This window comes from Centruroides vittatus, unplaced genomic scaffold, assembly GCF_030686945.1.
Source record: "Centruroides vittatus isolate TY-2023 unplaced genomic scaffold, ASM3068694v2 contig_680, whole genome shotgun sequence".
In the NCBI taxonomy this organism is placed as follows: domain Eukaryota; kingdom Metazoa; phylum Arthropoda; class Arachnida; order Scorpiones; family Buthidae; genus Centruroides; species Centruroides vittatus.
In genome coordinates this window covers 1,366,367-1,388,543 of record NW_027122427.1, presented here as the reverse complement: position 1 = coordinate 1,388,543, position 22,177 = coordinate 1,366,367, and the positions used below count along the sequence as shown (strand labels likewise).

The 22,177-nt window shown below is 28.2% G+C and overlaps 1 protein-coding gene across 5 annotated transcripts in view; it reads right to left on the bottom strand.

Moving 5' to 3' along the window:
- LOC136980141 (citron Rho-interacting kinase-like) overlaps nucleotides 1-22,177 on the bottom strand; it is a 115,547-nt gene that overhangs the window by 41,807 nt on the left and 51,563 nt on the right. For 4 of the 5 annotated variants that reach the window (XM_067276183.1, XM_067276181.1, XM_067276179.1 and 1 more), the window contains exons 11-14: nucleotides 22,013-22,175; nucleotides 19,640-19,747; nucleotides 19,338-19,568; nucleotides 12,280-12,402 (exon numbers count right to left, since the gene is read on the bottom strand). In XM_067276183.1, coding sequence (XP_067132284.1) covers nucleotides 12,280-12,402; nucleotides 19,338-19,568; nucleotides 19,640-19,747; nucleotides 22,013-22,175 — 625 coding nt within the window. The remainder of the gene's footprint in view (nucleotides 1-12,279; nucleotides 12,403-19,337; nucleotides 19,569-19,639; nucleotides 19,748-22,012; nucleotides 22,176-22,177) is intronic. The other variant, XM_067276182.1, reaches the window with a different exon arrangement.

Sequence of the window (22,177 nt, the reverse complement as noted above, 5' to 3'; positions counted from 1 at the left end):
TAATCACAAATTTTTGAGTAAATAATTTTTCAGATTATTTTGTTAAGTAAGTACATTTATAAGTTGGTTGATATTATTTTTGTCAAGTAAGTTGGTCGATATTAACCTAAATAATTTTTAGACTTACCTTTAAATTCCCATTCGATATAATGTATGACACATTCTAATCACAAAATAATTTTGTCGGTCAATATTAAGTGTGTTAGAATTTTTCAGATCGCCGTTTATAACACGAGTAAATAATTTTTTGCACGAATAACATGTATCACAAAATTGCCACAATTATTAATTTGTGTGTGTTAGAATTTATAATTTTTAGACTTAGCTTGCCAGATCACCCGTTTATAAATAATTGATCATGAGTAAATAATTTTTCGCACGAATCACACGTAAGTCGGTCGATATTAATTTTATAATTTTTAGACTTATTTTGTCGAGTAAATAATTTTTCAGATCACGATTTATAACGTGAGTATATAATTTTCGCACGAATCACATTCGATACCATGTAAGTCGGTCGATATTAATTTAAATGTGTTAGAATTTATTTTAAATCATTTGTAAATTATTTCACAAATTGTTAAGTAAATTATATTTATTTTTGCCCAGTTGAAATAATTTAACACTGAAATTATTTTGATTTTTATTTTTACTTTGCATTACAGAGAAATTGGATACAATAAAACATCTAATAATTGTATCTTTCTCTCAGTTTTTCTAAACTGAGACATATTTCTGACATTAGGTACAGGAATAAATTTTTGCGATTGCTAACAATGTATTCCTTGGTTAAATTTTGATATTTTATAATGTGACACCATGATAATTTAGTTTGGAACGTGTCGAAGTCTTGGTCGAGTTTTTGATAACGAGAAACAAAAATCCAGTTTAAGTGATCTTTTATTTTACGTAAAGTTGATGTTTTTAATTGTTGGTGTTTTAATAGTTTTTTTATATCAAATTTATGTATGAAGAGGATAATAAAATTATCCAAGAGAGTTTGAAATTCAGCGACTTTATTCCAATCAAGATGGTTCGAAAAATTTATAAGGAAAAGGTCATCTAATTGTTGATATTAGCAAATTAAATCCCATTTTGCGTAATCAAGATGGGTTGAAATAAATGTGGTTGAAAATTTGTAATTTTTCCATATGTATTCCCAATTTAATTTATTCGCGTAATCCGAAATAAATCGGAGAGATAAATCGCTTCGTTGACTAATTGTGTCCCAGTGAACAAAGTTGTGAAATTGTCTTATTGTATCTTTGTTTACAGACGAAGATGAGAAAACTTTCCAGTCAATTGGAGGTGGTTCATTGTCTACTAAGAAATAAACACTTTAATATTATTTGCTGCTTTATTTGAGTACAAAAATGGAATGAGTACAAAAATAATTGAGTATATTACAATCACCAATATATATTAAGTACAAAATTGAGTATGTTACAATCACCTAAACCAATATGTATTGAGTACAAAATTGAGTGCAAAAATAATTGAGTAGATATATATTGAGTACAAAAATAATTGATACAGTCATCTAAACCAATATATATTGGGTACATTATTTGGATACAAAATAATCACCTAAATAATTACAATTTAGAGTCAGCAAAACCTTTATTATTTGTCTTCAGAATCGGATAAGCTAGAGGTTCCAGAATCATCATTATTTTCATCATGTTTGCCTTAAGAAATGAGAATTTCATCGCAGTTGCCAAATCTCTCTCTCTGAGAATAGCTATATTCGCCAAACCCCATTTCATCCCTGTCGGTGCTACTTAACGATTTCTTTTCTAAAAAAGTAAGATGCATTATTTTCTCGAATATTATTTGGGCTATTAGCGATCCAGGTGCAAAAATAACAGTCTCAGGTCCGAAGTTATACATTATTACACCGATGTTTCCGCGATAATCGGAGTCAATAACTCCCGCATTTATTAATATATTATTTAACGATAATAATGATTTTGGAGCAATTCGAGCATAGCAGTTACTATTCGGTATTTTGATGGCAAGATCTATGAATACTACTTTAAGTTCATTGGGTTTAAGATCAAAGCAGTTAACACAAAAAATATCATAACCAGCTGCCCCTGCTGAACCTTTTTTCGGGATTTTTGCAGTTTCGGATAATTTTTTAAAATATACAATTTCTAAAAATAAAATATTTAATTATTACATTTCATACAATCACAATTTATAAAATATTTGTTAAATGTCAGTAATGTTATTTTATCATTAATTACAAAAATTTACATTTATATGTTTTATTATTTGGTAATTTTAGTGATCTTCAGCATTTTTAGGAGGTAACTGTATTTTTATCTAATATTTGCTTATTTTTAAATAAGAATATGGAAAAATTCCTTTCCTTTTTAATAATTCTCTATATTTGCTGCGACGGAAAAAATGATTAAAAATTGAAAATTATAAATTTGCATTTTTAAAGTTCTCAGTTAAAATAGAATTAAGAGACTAGAAATTAAAAGAGATTAGAATTTAAAAAACTGGAAACTGTCTATGAATTTATAATAATCTAATGAAAATGTTGTAAATTTTTCTGATTTATAGGGATAATTTTCGAAAATAATTTGGAAGGAATATTTTTAAAAATTAAATGCGAATCATAACTCTAAAAATTATGAAGTATAATCGGGAAATATTAGAAATAGCATTTAATTTTAACATTGTGATTTATTTTATCTAATAAAATCATTCTCTTTAAATTTATTTAAAATTTTCTTCTACACACAAAATTATTTATAAACAGTTGATGTTATTTTTCAAAAAAGACTGCAGGATCAATATTTTCTAAGATTACCGATTTGTAAGTTTTCAAGTATCCTTTAATAATAAAATTATACATATTGCACCGAAGCCCTTTTTTAAAAACATTAGGCATTTTCCTGCAAATGTTCATTCATCGCATCAAAGGCTTTCTTATAAAATTTAAAGTTATTCACATTTATATTATACTTATTTGGAGGGTAATTTCCTTTCATTTTTGTTAATGAAACGTACCAACTCGATTTAAATGGAACTACCTCCATAATTTCATTATTGCATATTTTGATTTTTAACGGACGAATTTTCAAAGATTTGTCATTATCTACAGAGAAGTCTAAGTCAAACTTTTGCTTTTTCGGTTCATCTTCGATATTTTTAGGTTTGGGCCCTCTTTTTTTAGTACCATTCTGTTTCATATTAAAATCATAGTCACATTCTGGATAAATATATTTACTTTTTTAGGGATATTTCTAATTATAATTAATTTTTACAAATAAAATAATACTTACCGCCGTTGGAACTCATGATTGCTTTGTAGAAGTGGACTTTTAGTTGGTTTGTAGGAGATGAGTTGCGTTTCTCGGTCAATTCGTGTCTTTATATAGTGCAATTAAAGGTCTGACATGTCAAAATTGACCTAATTTAGTTTGAAAAATAATTATTTTCGACCAGATTAAATCAGTCAATTCCGAGAAATTGACGCACATATAATATCTTACCTGCATGTGACCTTGCGGATCAAACGTGCCGACAATTGTATTAAATAAGAAATCAGTCATAAATATCTGACATGTCAGAATTTAGCTTGAAAAATAATTATTTTCAAGCAGTCAATTCTGAGAAATTGATGCATAATAAACATGCGACCTTGCGAAATAAACATGCTGACAATTAATTATATTTAATAAGAAGCAGTTTCATTGTTGCGAAGCAATGTTTTTTAAAAATCGCGAGAAACATAAATTTAAATAGACCTTATTTACGGAAATAAGTTTACAAATTGTATTCAGTAACTTTGATCTGCCCGAGAATGATAAATTGTACAAGAAAGAATGTTTAATATACAACGCAATAAAAAATTAGCCTAAAGGAAATAAAATGAGTATAAATAAATATGCAAACTCGTGAGTTTTACAACTTCAAATTTCAGCTTCATAATGGTAAGCATTTTATATAATATATTTTATTTTTATAATTTAATTAATTCTTATTGTAAATAATGTAGAGTTCTACCCGATATGTGAACAAACAAACTCTTCAGCATGCGCTGAAAAGAGTAAGCAATTCAAATTATCAGGAATTATTAGTTATCCCCAAAATGCTGCAGTTCCTAGGGAACTGCAGCATTTTGGGGGCCATCTTCCATCTTCGTTACTTCAACAGTCAGTAAAGGAGAAATGGTTAGGCATTTATTTTTTAAAAACTTATATTATTATTCAAATAATTCAATATATAATTTATATACAGAATTGGGAGAAAGCTTTAAAATTAGGACGCAGCCTCAAAAGCAAAAAACAAAAAAAAATTAGAAAAGGAATGGGCCGAAGAAGACCGGCGTATGCATCAAGATGAATGTTTTCGTCTTGCGATGCAACGCGAATTTGAAGATTATCTAAGCATTGGGGGAATTACTAATGCAAGACGGAGGCAGGTCAGAACTCCCACTAGGAGGAATGTTCACCTCTTACCCTCATTCAATGATATTATTATAATGGAAGAAATGAGACTGATGCATGAGAACGATAGAGCTGGAGATGAACATCCCCTCTAGTGGAAGTTTCTCAATGAATATACCATCGTAAGTTTTTATAAAATAACTTTTAATTTTTATTCTTTTGTTTAAATTACTTAGCAATTTAAATTAAATTTGACCTAGATGTGTGAGAAAAATTAGTATTGTAACCTTGAATTACTCAGTATATAAGTTCTTCCGTTACCACGGAGATTTTATCACTCTCTTAAAAATGAGTTGTAAGTATATTTTTCCTAGTATATCTTTATTTAATTAATAATATATTTAAAATAGAAAATATTTTTAGATTTGAACGCATTAGATGCCGGTACTTCGTACTCAAACATAGTTTTCTTTATAATGTATATATTTATTTATTTAATTAATTCATATTAATATAAAATAGATTTCGACTCCCGCAGGCCACAAACCAATAATTTAAAGCATTGTGTAAAATAACTTTTAATTATTTATTTAAACCGGTGAAAACCATTGTTTAAAATAACTTTTAATTTTATTCTCCTGTTTAGCCTAGAGCTCTTTAAATGACCTAGATGTGTAACCTTGAATTACTCACTATATAAACTCTTTCGTTAGTGCGGAGATTTTATCAGACCTTAAATGTGTAGTATATAAAACAATGTGAAAGACGCAACTCATATTCTCCAAATAAGAATTTACCAACCAAGGAAAATCATGCCCGCTAATGGTGAGTTTTTATTACTATTATTTTAAAATAACTTACTGCATCAGGAAAGTGTACAATACAACAATCATGCTTTCCAAAGATGGCATATATTATTTGGAATATAATTATGTGCGAATATTTTAACAATAACCCAAAGTTTAATATCTAACTAATATCATTACAAGTTAATATCTTTAAAATAATATTCATTTTATACATTTAAAAAGTATAAAAAAACTAAATGTTTTATAAGTAAGTTTTCTAGATAAATAAGAGTTTTTTAAATATGAAAACTGAATTAATAAAAGTTTTATGAACTTAATATGAGTTTAATAATGTGAAACTAAAACTTACAAATGAGTGTAAAAATTAAGCTTATCCATTATTTTTAAATAATATATTTATTTAGAAAACGAAACTAAAACTTACAGATGGGTCGCAAAACGTAGCGACTCCAAATATTATTTTGTAATGGTAATGTTCACAATTATTTTGTACCCAATTACTATATGTACTCAAATAATATTTTAATGAACTCAATTATTATTAAATATATATTCAAATAAAACAGCACATAATATTTACTTGTAGATAAAGAACCACCCCCATTCGACTGGAAAATTTTCTAATCTTCTACAGACGAATACACAATAACACAATTTCAAGAGCACTTTCACTGGGACACAATTAGTCAACGACTTGATTTATCTCTCCAATTTATTTTGGATTATGCAAAAAAGTTAAATTGGATACACATATGAAAAAATTATAAATTTTCAACCATATTTATTTCAACCCATCTTGATTACGCAAAATGGGATTTAATTTGTCAATATCAACAATTAGATGACCTTTTCCTTATAAATTTTTCAAACCATCTTGATTAAAATAAAGTCAATGAATTTCAAACTCTCTTGGATAATTTTATTATCCTCTTCATACATACTTTTGATATAAAAAAACTATTAAAACACCAACAATTAAAAACATCAACTTTACGTAAAATAAAAGATCACTTAAACTGGATTTTTGTTTCTCGTTATCAAAAACTTGACCGGGAGTTTATTAATATGTTCCCAACTAAATTATTTTGGTGCCACATTATAAAATATCAAAATTTAACTAGAGAATACATCATTAGCAATCGCAAAAATTTATTCCTGTACCTAATGTCGGAAATATGTCTCAGTTTAGACAAACTGAGAGAAAAAAATTAAATATTTTATAATCTGAAAAATTAATATCAACCAACTTATAAATATACTTACTTAACAAAATAATCTGAAAAATTATTTACTTGTCATAAATATAATTTACTTAACAATTTGTGAAATAATTTACAAATGATTTAAAATAAATTCTAACACACTTAAATTAATATCGACCGACTTACATGTTATCATATGTGATTCGTGCAAAAATTATATACTCACGTTATAAATCGCGATCTGAAAAATTATTTACTCGACAAAATAAGTCTAAAAATTATAAAATTAATATCAACCGACTTACATGTGTGATTCGTGTGAAAAATTATTTACTCATGATCAATTATTTATAAACGGGTGATCTGGCAAGCTAAGTCTAAAAATTATAAATTCTAACACACTTAAATTAATAATTGTGGCAATTTTGTGATACATGTTATTCGTGCGAAAAATTATTTACTCCTGTTATAAACGGCAATCTGAAAAATTCTAACACACTTAAATTAATACTGACCAACAAAATTATTTTGTGATTATAATGTGCCATACATTATATTGAATGGTAATTATTTACTCGACAATTTTGTGATTAGAATGTGTCATACATGTTATCCTATGGGAATTTTTGTGATTCGTATGTGTCATTTGACTACTACTTACAGGGTATGTAAATTTTGAGAAATTTTATAGCAAACAAAAAATTTAGATAAAAATGAATTGTATATACATGACAACAAAACAAATCACTGCACAAGTAAACTGGAACCATAATTACTTATAAGTTAATTACTTAGACATCAAGATTTGGGTAGTGTCTAGTGAGTGAAACACCACAATTTACTGCAAACCTACATACTCTTCATACTGTCCAATTCAGCTGACCAGTGGTCATATAAGGCAGCCACTTTCCACACACTAGTCACGAGAGCATACTCACATTGTACTAAGCTGTCAAATACCAACAAGGAGCTTGAGCAACTGAAACATATTGTGCCCAAACATGGGTACAGTCACTCAATAATCAACGCTCTAGCTGTCATCCAATCCCAATACAAGCAGTAACAAAACAGGGTAATCGGGTAATCCTAAGCTATGAACCATCCCTACATCACATTTACAAGAAGATTGCCAAAGATTTAAACCTACACATAACTTATAAGAGGAAACCCAATGTTTTCAGCCTTTTATCTAACGCTAAAGACAGCACAGAGGACGCAAGAGCACCAAAAGGTTACCATATCCCATTACAGGATGAATGGTTTAAAAAGGGACTAACATGTATCAGATCCACTTACAGATCTTTTTAAACTAGGTTATATGATCAGAAATATGATGTAGCGAAAGGAAATATTAATATTACTCTGATCTGTTATGCCTCAGATTCGGGGATTCCCCGTTGGGATGAGGCTACTCTTATACGCAGGGTCTTTGGCAGACACAACTTAAGATTGTTGGAGGCCATAGAAATCTACAGAATTGACAAGAATGGAACATGCATCAACGCGAATTGTGTTCCGATTCTGCATGCCTGAAAATATTATTTAGACTCCCAAATTCAAAAATTTAAGTTTATTAATATTTTAATTTTAAAAATTTAATCGTAGTATCTTATTTTACCTCAAATTTTATTTTTGTCCCAGTGAAACTGAATCAGAGTCTTCAACTAATTTGGGAAGAGTCGAGAGAAGGGGTTGCATTGATTTATTTATCCCCATTGGCAGATAGCTCGAAGTACTATGATGAAGTTCAAGCAGCTATTGACCATTGGATTAACTATACAAATTTGTGGATAATAGGAGGAGATTTTAACGCTCACATAGGAGACAACTTAGAAGTAAAAGACTTGATATCAATAATAGAAGAGAATCTAAAGATAAACTGATAAATACAAGTGGAAGAATCTTACTGAATTTTATACAGAAAAACAATTTTTTCATACTAAATGGCAAAGTGGTTGGGGATATCCGGACCGAATACACACTTATAGCCCATACCGGTAAGTCAGTTATAGATTACATTATCTGCTCTGAAGATATGTTACGTCCATGTACAATGATGTTGGTACTTAATACAGATAAATGTGATCACTGCCCAGTTCAGTTGAAGGTATTGGGAAGTACATTTGGAATAAATACTAAGCAGAAAACCACAAGTTCAAGAGGACTTGAGAATACCAATGAGTAGAAGATTTAATAAATTGAAACTCTTAGAGGAAATCCCCAATAAGACTAAAGAGATATTACTTCAAGACAGAGCACAATCTGATTGTTAACTATAAATATATAATTTCTGTCATTGAAGTTTATCGGTTTAAGTGCTGGCCAGGCAATAAGCCATTGAGATATAAACAAATTTAGTTCAACAAATGCTATTATTATAAAATAAGAAAACAAAGGAGCTTAATTCAGTTTAGAAAAACAAATCTTGAATCTGCTTGAAAGAAATATCTCCTTACATTAATAATTATATATTGTCAAACTTACCATTTAACTTCAAAAAATTCTTTATTCAACATAGACTTAACAAAGGTGTTATACTGATTAATGATAAATTTTATGTGTACTCTAATATTGTATGTCCGAGAAGTAATGCTAATTTTTCAAAAATTTCATTTGATCTGTAGTTGTGAAAAGGCTAAAGGATTAAGACAGAGATATGGTCTTCATTTTTTAAGTGATTTTACTTTGGAAAAACCAATGTATAGTTTTTTTTTCATTCTGCTAAGATAATTATATATTGTTTCTATGTTAATAAATTTGTTGTGACCAGTCTGGAATCATTAACTACTTGACTTATTAAAATGTCATGTATCAATAATAACTCCCTATGTAACAGGCTGGGACCTATTACAAATAAAGGTTTAATTGAATTGAATTTAATTTAATTGTAAACTATAATTAAATTCAATTGAATTTATTACTACAATTTGTAGTAATAACTTCATGTTTGACTATACAGTAAATTTTACTCATTTTATATATGTTGTAAAATGTATGTCATAGCCATTGTTTGAACATAACTGAAATTTTTTTTCTAATTAGAACGCAGCTGTATTCAATCTATAGCAGGAATGGGCAACCTTCTTCTATGTAAGAGCCACATTTCAAAAAACTTTTGAACTGAAGCGGGCCACATAAAAGAGAAAAACAAAAGAGGAAAAAAAAAAGCCGGTAAATCATAAATGTTTATTTATATATAATTATAAATTAGAATAAGTATACTTAATTTAGCTTCTGAAACTTATGTAAACATAATATATTGGATATATTTAGTTAAATATTAGTCACTTCTAGTTTTAAATTAGTTTTGATGTGTGTGTTAGCCGGTTTCTTGTTTTAATTTTTACTAAATTCATTGGGAAAAAAACTATTCACATACATGAGTTGTAGAAAATAACATTGGAATTTTTGCTGCATACTTTCTTAAGCTGGAAAACTGATATATTTATTCCTATTTTATGCTACACGAGCTGCAAAAAAATATTGAGGGCCACATGCGGCCCGAGGGTCGCCCATCCCTAATCTATAGAATGGTTTTTTGTTTTCGTTCTTGAAAAGGGCTGATAAAATTGTGGCCAAAAATGTCCGAACATTAAATATTTCTGTATTTATTTGCTGGAAATTTGTGTTTAGTTGTTCTGTTCATGAAACAATTATTTAGATGGTCTAATTTTGGAAGCTCGAAAAAGAAATGTATTTAAAAGAATGTTTATAAATATGCTTCATATTATAAAAAACAATCATAATGAATTTATGATTTTTATCTTAAAAAACCTATATATTTTATAAAAATAATGTGAAGCATATTTACAGATTTATTAAATTCAAATTTCCCCACATTTTGAGCTTTCAAAACTCAGCTAAATAATTCTCATATATAAATGGTTCATTTTTAGCTAAACTGTTTGATATAGCATTCATTTCTCATAATTTACACCTCTAAATTGATTCATATCACATATAAACTATTGAAAATATTTCAACCTTTTAAAAAAATATTGTATCTGAAATCTAACGTATAAAGAAGAAAGTTTGTTAGTTTTTTCTTTATATATTGTGACACAGTTTGAGCAAACGCAATGAAACTTGACTATCCTTTCATCTAGGAGGAGAACAATGACTACTTTTGGCTAAATTAACTTCAACTCCTGCAACAAGCCCCCCTTTCTATCTGACCAGTGGGATGGTGGCATTCAAATAGGAAAATTATGCATTGATATAGCTTAATAAATTGTCAGGTTTTCCTTAGCATTTTAAAATCAACTTTTTCATTTACTGTATATCTTGGCAGATAAGATGACCTTCAGATAAGACAAGGTATAAGTTTACGTTGAAGTTTTATAGTTTTAGCATATATCTGTCCTATAAGACAACCCCCAAACTATCAACGGCCTATGAATTTAGTTTAGATCAGCGATTATCTTTTGGATAATAATACTGTATAGCATATATGGAATTATGTTACATTTGTAAATTTTTGAAAGAACATAAAATTTTATTTTCATGCATCTGGCAGCACTGCCTTGCAATTGTTGCAAACATTCACACTGATACAGGCATTCAGGTTTGACCTTGTGTCAAACCTGAATGCCTGTATCAAGGTGACTTATGAATAGTCAAGGTCACCTTGACTATTCATAAAAACATCGTATGGGCATAACTAACATCGTAACTATTTTGTGGACATACTCTACTCTCTACTACTAAATAATTACGGTTTGTCCGTTTTACTATAGATTTAAAATTTATATAAATTAAAACCATTAATTTTTTTTGTATCTGTCCTATAAGATGACCTCAAATTTTCGGGGCCTTTTTTTATGATTCAACTATCATCTTAGCTGTTGAGATATATGGTAATTACAATATTTGAGAAACAATTAAAAAATATATTGTTAATTTTGCAATGAAAATTTATTCTCTCTATTTTTTTGTAGAATGTAAAAATTTGCAAATTATAAGAAATGAATATTTACCCAACATTGGTGTTGCAAAATTAACAAGGATAATTTCATATAATTTTTTGTAATATTGATAAATTATCAAATTAATAAAATATTTAATTATATAATAGAAGCATTTGGAAAATGTCAAATGAAAACAATATAATATTGAAGATCAAAATACATAATTTTCAGAATAATTTTTTATAAGAAATGTAAAATGTATATATATTACATCATCAGTTGAAAAAAAAAAGTTAACATTGGTTAAACCTTGAACTAATAAAAATGTACAATAGATACAAGAGAATATATGTCAATAAATTATTATTATTATTAAAAACTTTTTTAATGTTAAATTTTATACTAAAAATTAATTTAATACTAAATTAATATGAAAATAAATAATAAAAATCAATATAAAATTCACAAACCAAAATATATAAAAATTATAGTCATAAATTTTAATTAAGATTATTTATATATGAAAGGTGTATGTATAAAAGATTTATGTATATATTCTGAAAAATTGTTCGAAAAAGTAATAATTTGAGTTTTTTTAAATCAACTTTTACTTTTTTTTTAACAGTGATGTTTTTTTCTACTGTAAAAGCAAACATAATTTATATATTTTAATGTATAATGAATATTCATTCTCCTTGAAAGCTTTCTACTACATTACATACTTTTCTACTTACAGAATCTTTTTTTTAAATGTTATGAATAATAAAAAGAGCTATATAGAAGAATATTTCAAAAGTTATATTTAATTTAATAAGAAAATAACATGATTAAGAACTATTTTTCTGAATTATATTTAAAATTATGAAAAAAAATATACAATATTAAATTTTAAATTAGATTTTATTATTAAAATTTTAATTAATTTAAAAAAGTATCATATTAAAATTAACTGTACCCTAAACTCATCTAAAAGTTTTTCCTTTGAAGATGAAATATCTTCCAACTGCTTCTTCAACAAAATTATTTCATTATCTTTATTTTTATTCTCTTCTTCAATATTTAGTATTTTAATATTTTCCTAAAATTGTTAAGACAATAAATACATTTCAATTAAACATAAGAATATTTATTAAAAATACAATAATGTACAATTGCAACTTTTATAATATTCTGTTAAAAATATGTAACAATCCTTTATTATAATCATAATTTATTTAGTATTAAGCATGTATCATAAATACAGTCAAACCTGTTTTTATGCGCTCTTTTTATGTGCGATTTTTATTTGTGCGATTTTTTTAATGCAAATTTTTAATTTATGCGGTTTTTTTGTGCGATTTTTTATTTGTGCGGTATAGTTGGCGACTAGTTTCGTGCGATTCGTCATGTCTCACGTTGACTTATTATAGCTAAATAAACTTATTATAGCATAAATGCACTTATTATAGTAATATTATTGCATGAATATGCGAAAAATGAAATAATTTACTTTTTAAGTCAACAAAACACCACCTGGACAAAAATGTGTAAAACAGACGATAGACCAGACGATGCAGTCAAGTGCTGACATCTGTTGTCAATAAATTCTATTTCGTATGGTTTTGAGTTATTTTCTATGTGAGACTTTTTTTATGCGGTCCCTGTTGACCGCATAAAAAAAATATTTTTTAATTGTGTTGCGAAAACTATTTTTTACAGCCATTCGTGAAGTTTCGTGCGATTTTTTTTAATGCGTCTTTTTTAATGCGGTCCCTATCCCCCGCATAAAAACAGGTTTGACTGTAATACTTTCTATTTAAACATTTATCATGGATTGTACTTAAATGTTATGAAATTAAATATAAAATACAGGATAAATTCATTTGATATTTAAACAAATATCAAATAACCAGCAAAATTTAATAAAAATACCATTGATCCAGAAATAAATAAAATAAAAGCAAGACACTAACAAAGTGTTTGTTCATTTTTTCAGTTTTTTTTATTACATATATATAAATTTTTTCCAAATAATCCACAAAAATAATAAAGCCATAAAATTTTTTTATTCCTATAATCCTCAGATATCTGGAAATATTTTCTACATGATACAAAAGCACTTTATTACATGGTAAAAAAAATTAAAAATTTATTTATATGTCAGATAGTATTTGCAGATTTAAAATCTGTAATGTAATGTTATCAAAAAAAAAAAAAAAGTTTTCAACTTATGATTTGCCATTATTTTCCAAGGTATACCTCGGGTTATGTCATTCTCAATTATATGTACAGTCCCGACCAAAATGATTGACTATCAGTCGATCGATTGCGCAGCTGTGGAAATTGATCACTTGTTACACCAGGACGTTCTATCTCTTAGCAAAGGCGTTTCAGGTGGACTGATCCGATTTGAGCCGTAATAGGGGTGAGGAAATCGAGCCGGAGGGACTTAAGCGTGCAGTCAAGCGCTCTGCAGGTTGACAAGACTAATCGCTCATCGCTTGCCTAAAACTGCGTGTGTAGCATAGGCCGTTTTTCTTTTAAAATTGTAAATTTGCCGCCACTGATCGTCAGAAATATGATTTTATCCGTTATCTTTATACTTTTCTTTCTGTATAATGTTTTATTTACGTTTATTTTCCTGTAATTTGAGACGATACAGCTTTAAAATAAACAGATCAGGTCTCAATTGCCAATAGATTATCTCAACTTTCACCGATTGTCGTCGGTTCCTTTGTAATCGGAGAGTAATAGGACCCTGTGTCAATTTTCACTGTTAAGTGTTAATTGTTTTTGCGGTAATCTGAGTAGAGGGGAGAAGTTACTTAATAAACCGCCAAGTGTTTTATTACTGTTTAAACAACTGCTCCCCAGTTGTTATTTTTAGTAATTGGAGAGGGGTAGATCGTGTTTCAAGGTCAGTGAAAGTTTATTACTTTCGCAACAGGGTGTCATCTGAGCTGCCACCCACTCCCCACTTAAATGACAACAACGTGCTAAGTGTTTTATTATTATATAAACAAAAACTCCTCTCCCTGTCAGAAGTGGGTCAAATGTCAAGGTTACTATTTAATAGTATTGAACAGAATGTTGTCCTTGATATTTAACTATCATTTTGTCAGAACTCTTTATTTTGAATACTTTTCTTATAATTTATTTCCGTTTCGGTTATAAAATTGTTTTTATCTCTTCTTTGTCATTATATATATATATATATAATAAAGACAAATATATTATAAGAAAATTATAAGAAAAGTATTCAAAATAAAGAGTTCTGACAAAATGATAGTTAAATATCAAGGACAACATTCTGTTCAATACTATTAAATAGTAACCTTGACATTTGACCCACTTCTGACAGGGAGAGGAGTTTTTGTTTATATAATAATAAAACACTTAGCACGTTGTTGTCATTTAAGTGGGGAGTGGGTGGCAGCTCAGATGACACCCTGTTGCGAAAGTAATAAACTTTCACTGACCTTGAAACACGATCTACCCCTCTCCAATTACTAAAAATAACAACTGGGGAGCAGTTGTTTAAACAGTAATAAAACACTTGGCGGTTTATTAAGTAACTTCTCCCCTCTACTCAGATTACCGCAAAAACAATTAACACTTAACAGTGAAAATTGACACAGGGTCCTATTACTCTCCGATTACAAAGGAACCGACGACAATCGGTGAAAGTTGAGATAATCTATTGGCAATTGAGACCTGATCTGTTTATTTTAAAGCTGTATCGTCTCAAATTACAGGAAAATAAACGTAAATAAAACATTATACAGAAAGAAAAGTATAAAGATAACGGATAAAATCATATTTCTGACGATCAGTGGCGGCAAATTTACAATTTTAAAAGAAAAACGGCCTATGCTACACACGCAGTTTTAGGCAAGCGATGAGCGATTAGTCTTGTCAACCTGCAGAGCGCTTGACTGCACGCTTAAGTCCCTCCGGCTCGATTTCCTCACCCCTATTACGGCTCAAATCGGATCAGTCCACCTGAAACGCCTTTGCTAAGAGATAGAACGTCCTGGTGTAACAAGTGATCAATTTCCACAGCTGCGCAATCGATCGACTGATAGTCAATCATTTTGGTCGGGACTGTACAAGGGCTATTTTTTAAATAAGGTTTGTTTGTGAATGAAAGTGAGAATAATGCGCAATCACGGCAGTATGCATGCGCTTCTGCTCCGAACAAGCTTGACGCACGTTTTGACGCCATTTGCAGCCATATCGTCTGCCTGTATGCTGTGCTGTAAAAGTTTAAAATGTTTAAGAAAATTGAGTCTCCCGCCGACTGTGAGATACAATCTGTTATTTGATTCTTGAATGCAAGAAACTTGGCAGCAGCGAAAATTCACCATCAGATTTGTGAAGTTTATGGTGATAATGCTATGAGTGACAGTAAAGTTCGAAAATGGGTAAGAATGTTCAAGGATGGGCGAGTTAATGTGCATGATGAGCCACGCCCTGGCCGACCTTCTCTGATTTCTGAAGATTTGATTCGTGATGTGGATAACAAAATTCGAGAGGACCGACAATTCACGATTTCAACGTTATCAGTTGAATTTCTACAGATTTCAAGATCAGTTTTGTATACCATCTGATAATTCAGTTTCGGAGAAACTGAATTATCGAAAATTGTTTTCTCAATGCGTTCCAAGACTGCTTTCTGACGATCACAAAACAAAAAGATTAAACAGTGCTTTATCGTTTTGACTCGATACGATCATCCACACAGTCCAGACCTTGCATCCAGTGATTTTCACTTGTTTCGATACTTAAAGGAGTTCCTTGGTGGTCAGCATTTCAACGACGAAGAAGAAGTGAAAACTGCAGTCGTGGATTGGGCTTCTTGACAGGCGGCAGATTTCTTTGAAGTCGGAATTCAAAAAATTGTTGAGCGGTATGACAAATGTTTAAACAAAATAGAAATTACGTAGAAAAGTAGATAAAAGTATGTAGAATATGGAAAAAAATATATTTTAACGATATTTACAGTATTTTTCTTCTTATTAAAAAACGGACCTTATTTAAAAAATAGCCTTCGTAGTTCGTCAAAAAAAAAAGTGTCTATGTCATTTTATTTGACTTTACGTCTGTCCATCACAAATTTTGAAGTCACAATATTACTAGAAAAGCGTTAAAAGCACATAAAATCATGTTACTGTACAATAAATAAGAATAAAAGTATATAAAATCATATTAAAATACTCAGAATCGAAATATCAGAATCAGCTGTTGATGCTGACAATCCATAGCCATCTACGTCCACGATGTAAATAAACAAATTGAACGTAAATATTGGTAAATTTAACAAATGAGGTTTTTCTATTATAACAAAATATGTTTTAATAACTGGATAAATAATTGTATTTTATGTTTTAATAACTGTATTTGTTATTTAATCTTACAAAATCATTTTATTTTATAATGTGTTAGAGCAAACCACATTCACAAATAAAGAGTTCGCAATGTACTGTAAACATCACCAAATTGTAAACATGTACATTTACAAGTATGTATGTATATGTATTTGTAAATTTAGATTACTTTTTTCCCCTCTACAATATTAAAAACTAAAATTTGTTTGTTTGTAAGCTTAAAATAGATTCTTATTAACCATATACTATTAAAAATGCATTTATAAATAAAATACAAAACTGGGAATAGTTATTTGTAGTTTAGCCTAGAGACAAGTAAATTCAACTTAAGTCGCCTCTCCTGGAACCAATTACCGACATAAGGTGATGTATACCTGTAATTAGTAATTTTAATATAAAATAACTGATGATAATGAATATCAGTAAAAACTTCTTTTTCACACTCTAAATTAAAAAAAATACACTTCACTTTCATAGTACAAATGTATTTTTTTTTCTGTGATGAACTTTTCATACGTTAATGACCTGGCAATAAAATTCACGAGAAGTGTGTGTGTGTGTGTGTGTGTGTGTGTGTGTGTGTGTGTACATACACAGAAAAAATATGACTTTTTCACATTTCTTGATGTAGTTTGATTTCAATTTTTAACATGTTTAAATTTAAATAAATACCCATTCTTTTGAACATATATTTACATAGACGTGTTAATTGATATCAATCAATATTTAAATTATCTCTGTAGATATACAGTAAAGCATCATTTATCCAAATCAATTGGGGACTGGGGTTGTTCAGATAACTGATTTTTTCGGATAACCGATTATGTACGAAAAAATATTAACCTATCCGATGTTGAAATTTTTCTCCATTGCATGTCACTTCATGTTGACTTTTTCTCTGTTGTGTGTCGCTTCATGTTGAATTTTCATCGATTTTAAGCCTAACGAAAATCTTTATAATAATAATCGAGGTTATTGTATCATTAAAAATTAATAAAATTTCCAAATAAGTGAAGAAGAAAAAAAAAACTATTTTGACCACTTAAAAAAAAAAAAAAAAATAAGTGGCCAAAATACTAATAACAATTTCAAAATAGTTGAGACAACATCTTCAAACAAGAATGTCAAAGCTATTGTCAATAATCTTGTTCAAGATGGAATAAGATTATTTATAGAAGGAGTTGCATCAGACATCTATAATGTAAATGTGCTAAACATAGATTATACCTTTTTGAAGAAATGTAAAGTAGAAATTCAATCAAAAGCATAATTCTAAAAATTACTATTTTGCATAAAATAATAAAATTTGCACTTCAATAAAAATTTTGTGCTTTTTGCAAAATTGCAACTTAAGTAGGCCTTTAGTTATAAGTCAGCTAAATTTAAAATTCTAACTATCAATAAAACTATCTTGAAAACTATCAATATTCTCTACAAAATTAACATATTCAAGATAAAAACAAATTATTACACACCAAAAATTAGAATTTAATCCAAACTGAATGAATGAAAATTTCATAAAAACTAAAATACATTAAGCAAAAATAAAGTAAAGCCTATGCGAACTGGAATTGCACTGTATTAATGTGATCCTTATGAGTTTACTGACATTAAACAAGCCAATTTCTAAATTTCATTATAGTAACACAGACAAAGTTATTCTGTGGTCCAACTTCAAAAATTTTAATATCTAATTTCCAACAAGTTGCTGTTGAATATTCAGTACTAGTTAGTTACTAACTACTACATAAAAGTCAAAATGACAGCACTGTTACCTTATTTTCATTGTTTTCAATGAATTGCATTTGTTGCTGTTCTTAAGAACTCATTCAATTCTTGAAAGTTCTCAATTCTTAAAAGTATTCGATTCTCTCCTGGTTAATTCCAAAAGACTAATATTAATAAAGACTTTGTGTCCTTGTTATGTGAACTTTATTTTTCTGTAAATATTTGCAATAATTCTTGTAATACAGCTTGTCATGCTCTGTGGTGACCATTATATCCCAAAGAGAATTTTTGTCTCTAAAAACATTCTGACTTATTTGATTTTCTGTTACAGATCATAACAGATTTTCTGTTTCCATCTACAAGATAAATCTTGGTTTTCTGCTTTATTTAGATTAAATTATGATTTTCATATCCAAAAGAAACCTCTTATGTTTCTGTACTAGACATATTTACAACAGAATTTAACAGAAAACTGCACTATTCTAAAGTTTTCCCATTTAGGCATGTTTCCATTTTATTCAAGTTTTACCGTTTAAAAAACCTTTGATTATAAAAAGTTCACATGTTGATCTAATTATTACAATTGGTTATTACATAAAACAAATTGTCAGAATATAAATTTTAAAAAGTATTTATATCCAATATCAAATTTATTTTAATAATCAGATATATGTATTAAGTAAAAGTTAAAAGTCAACAAAGGTGTTTTTATTTATGAAAGCTAACTCTTCAAATCCTTGAAACACATTAAAACTAAATTTTTAAAAACAAGGAGATTAATCTCAAAAGTTTAAAAATTATTTCTAAAGTGTATAAATATATTTTACACATTATATTTAGATTTAAATAATGTTTAAGAGTTACTTTTTTTACAATTAGAAGTAAATTTAAAATTATTAATGAAAATCACAATGCTAACCTCTGAATCTTTCTGTTCCAGCTTGTTGTTATTCTTCTCTGACAGTAGCTTCTTAATTTCCATTTTCCTTAATTCTGATTCTAACTTGAACATGGCATTTTTTAAACCATCTATCTGTTCTTGAGCTATTATATTTTCTTCTCTTATCATCTGCATATCATTGTGGGATTTTGCAAGTGCTTTCTTATAATTTTCCATTCCTATTTGCATCTCTGCTTTTTCATTCTCCATCTGTAAATATAAATTTATTAAAAGATTACATAAAATTTAGATTACTTTAAAACCTTTAAAGGGAAATGTACTTGTTTTAATTGTTGTTGAAGATTTGCAATTCTTTCTGAAGTCTCATCATTTATTTTTTGCAGTTGACTATGAACACCTGCCACATGTTCTTTTTTATTTCCATAAGACTGAAATATACCATTTTTTTAAAAAAAATTTTGAAAATATTAAAAGTCCAAAGCATCAAAAATTTAGAACCGTAAAATAAGTAACAAGTTCTTTGAATAACAGATCACAAATATATAATCACAGTCAACACAATCTATCAGATAATGTAATAATTTGAAATCTTATAGATAAATTTGTTATTTTAAATAGATGATTGTATTACTTCATTTATTATTTTTGGATCATTATTAAAATATTTAAACAAATACAGTGGGTGATCGGTTAATGAACAAATCAGATAAAAATCTTTCATGAAAGTGTTTGTTATGTTCAGATAACAAACACCTCACAGAACAAACACAAGAAGCAACGTAAAATAATGAATATCGATTGGTCTTCCCTTGTCTTCAAGCAACAATTCAAAACTTTTCAGAGTGCGGGAGATGTCGACATCAATGCTCAACCTGGTACATACTGATCAGATAGTATTCCTCCAAACATTGAACTCTTCCTCGTAATTCCAGCCTTTTATTTTTCTGACAAACAATTCTTTTATAGTATTTGCAAGACTGTCGGTAAGGCACTTGTTAAGTTTTGCATTGGTTTTTATTTTCAAAAGGTGAGAGTATAACAGCAAAGGTAGAGAATGGGCAGATGTCTGATGTTGCTGGGCAGTATGGATTGAATAGGTCTACAGTAGGCCACAGTTCAATCTTATCTAAGAAAGATACTGTATAATCAAGAAGGCTCAAGCAGCTTAAGGAGTAACAAAATTCACATCTGAGAAATAAAGAACATTGAAGAGCTCATAATGGAACCTGAAACTCATCTGTCAGAACACCAAGAAACTCGATGAGATATACTTTCTTCTGAAAAAGAGGATTAATGCAGATATCTGCTATTCAACATCTTTTGAAGAAGTGGGAGGATGTCAGAACAATGGTCTTAGAATGGCATCCAAACCAGGTTGAGTTTAATAAGCTTAGGGATCTCTACAATTACAATGCTATTAATTACTTCTGAATAATCCTGAAGAAGAGAGAAAAGCAATCGACATTAGACAGATTCTTTAACCCCCACAAAAGGAAAAACATGACTAATGAAAATACAAGACTGTGTATATATGTGTTTTTATTATTACATATAAATGAACGTAGTAAGAAAGTATATATTTTTTTATTTTTTGAGGTCTCCAGAACAAATTAATCAAATTCCTATAAAAACTTATGGTAAATGAATAATTGGTTAATGAACAGTTCGGATAGCGAACAAAGTCTTGGAATGGATTAAGTTCGTTAACCAATCATTCACTGTATAAAGAATAAAATAAATTTGCAATTATTTTTTTATTTTTATATTTAATAAAGAATATAAAGTATTTAACAACAACAACAACAAAAAAAAATAAAAATAAATGTTACAACTTAATATACTGTAACCATTTATACTAATCATTGATTTATATTGAGTCCAATATAAATCAATGATTAGTATAAACATCCAGTTTTTGACTAATTGATATCAGAATACAAAACTTAATATGTTGGTTATTAGTTAAAATATTTATTTTAAGTCAATAATAAAATTTTAGAAAAGAAATTATTACTGAAAAAAGAAGCAATAAATTGAACAAATGGAAATGAGAAGGGCTGCTAAAATGGAAACTGCTAAAACAGAGCTTTGAAATGGAGAAAAAACATGATTTTCCTTTCATATGTTTGCCAAGGTGTCTAAATAATAGTTTGTATATTGTTTGTTTTACATGTTACAATATAACTAAAAAAAAATGAGACACGTGATTATGTATGACTAACGCCCTGAAGAGTATGTTATCACTAATGAATCAACCACTTTATCATTGATGCACACAGGACCATTTTCATATTTAATTTAAAATCTTTTTACAAACAAATATTTTTTAAAATTTAATTCATTTTAATTTTCCATTCATATGCAAAAATTATTTTAAAAATATTAAATATTATAAGAAACTGTTTGAAATAATGAACCATTAAAATAAAATTTCAATTTTTTTTTTTGGTGACATTTTCTAAAACTTTTTTAATTGTAGCATATGACTGTCTGCATAAATCCTATTTCATTATTTTTAATTTAACATTTAGAAACTTAGATCAACTATAAGTGATTTTAAAATATTAGAGATTTAATTTGAAATTTTTTAATCATATTTTTAATGAAAATTTCCCATGTATTTTTTCAAAATTCAAAATCAATATCAATAGAGTTAGAAATATTAATAAACTTAAAGGTACCATATCATTTACCTTGTTTACTCTTTCTTGATATTCTAATAATAAATTTTTACTTTCTTTTAATTCTTCATTTATTTTCTCCAATTGCTTTTTCTTCTTTTCGTAATCAACTTGTGTTGATTGTAGTTTTTCTTTCAAGTATGTAATTTCCTGCTTTTTGCTATCAATACATTTCCT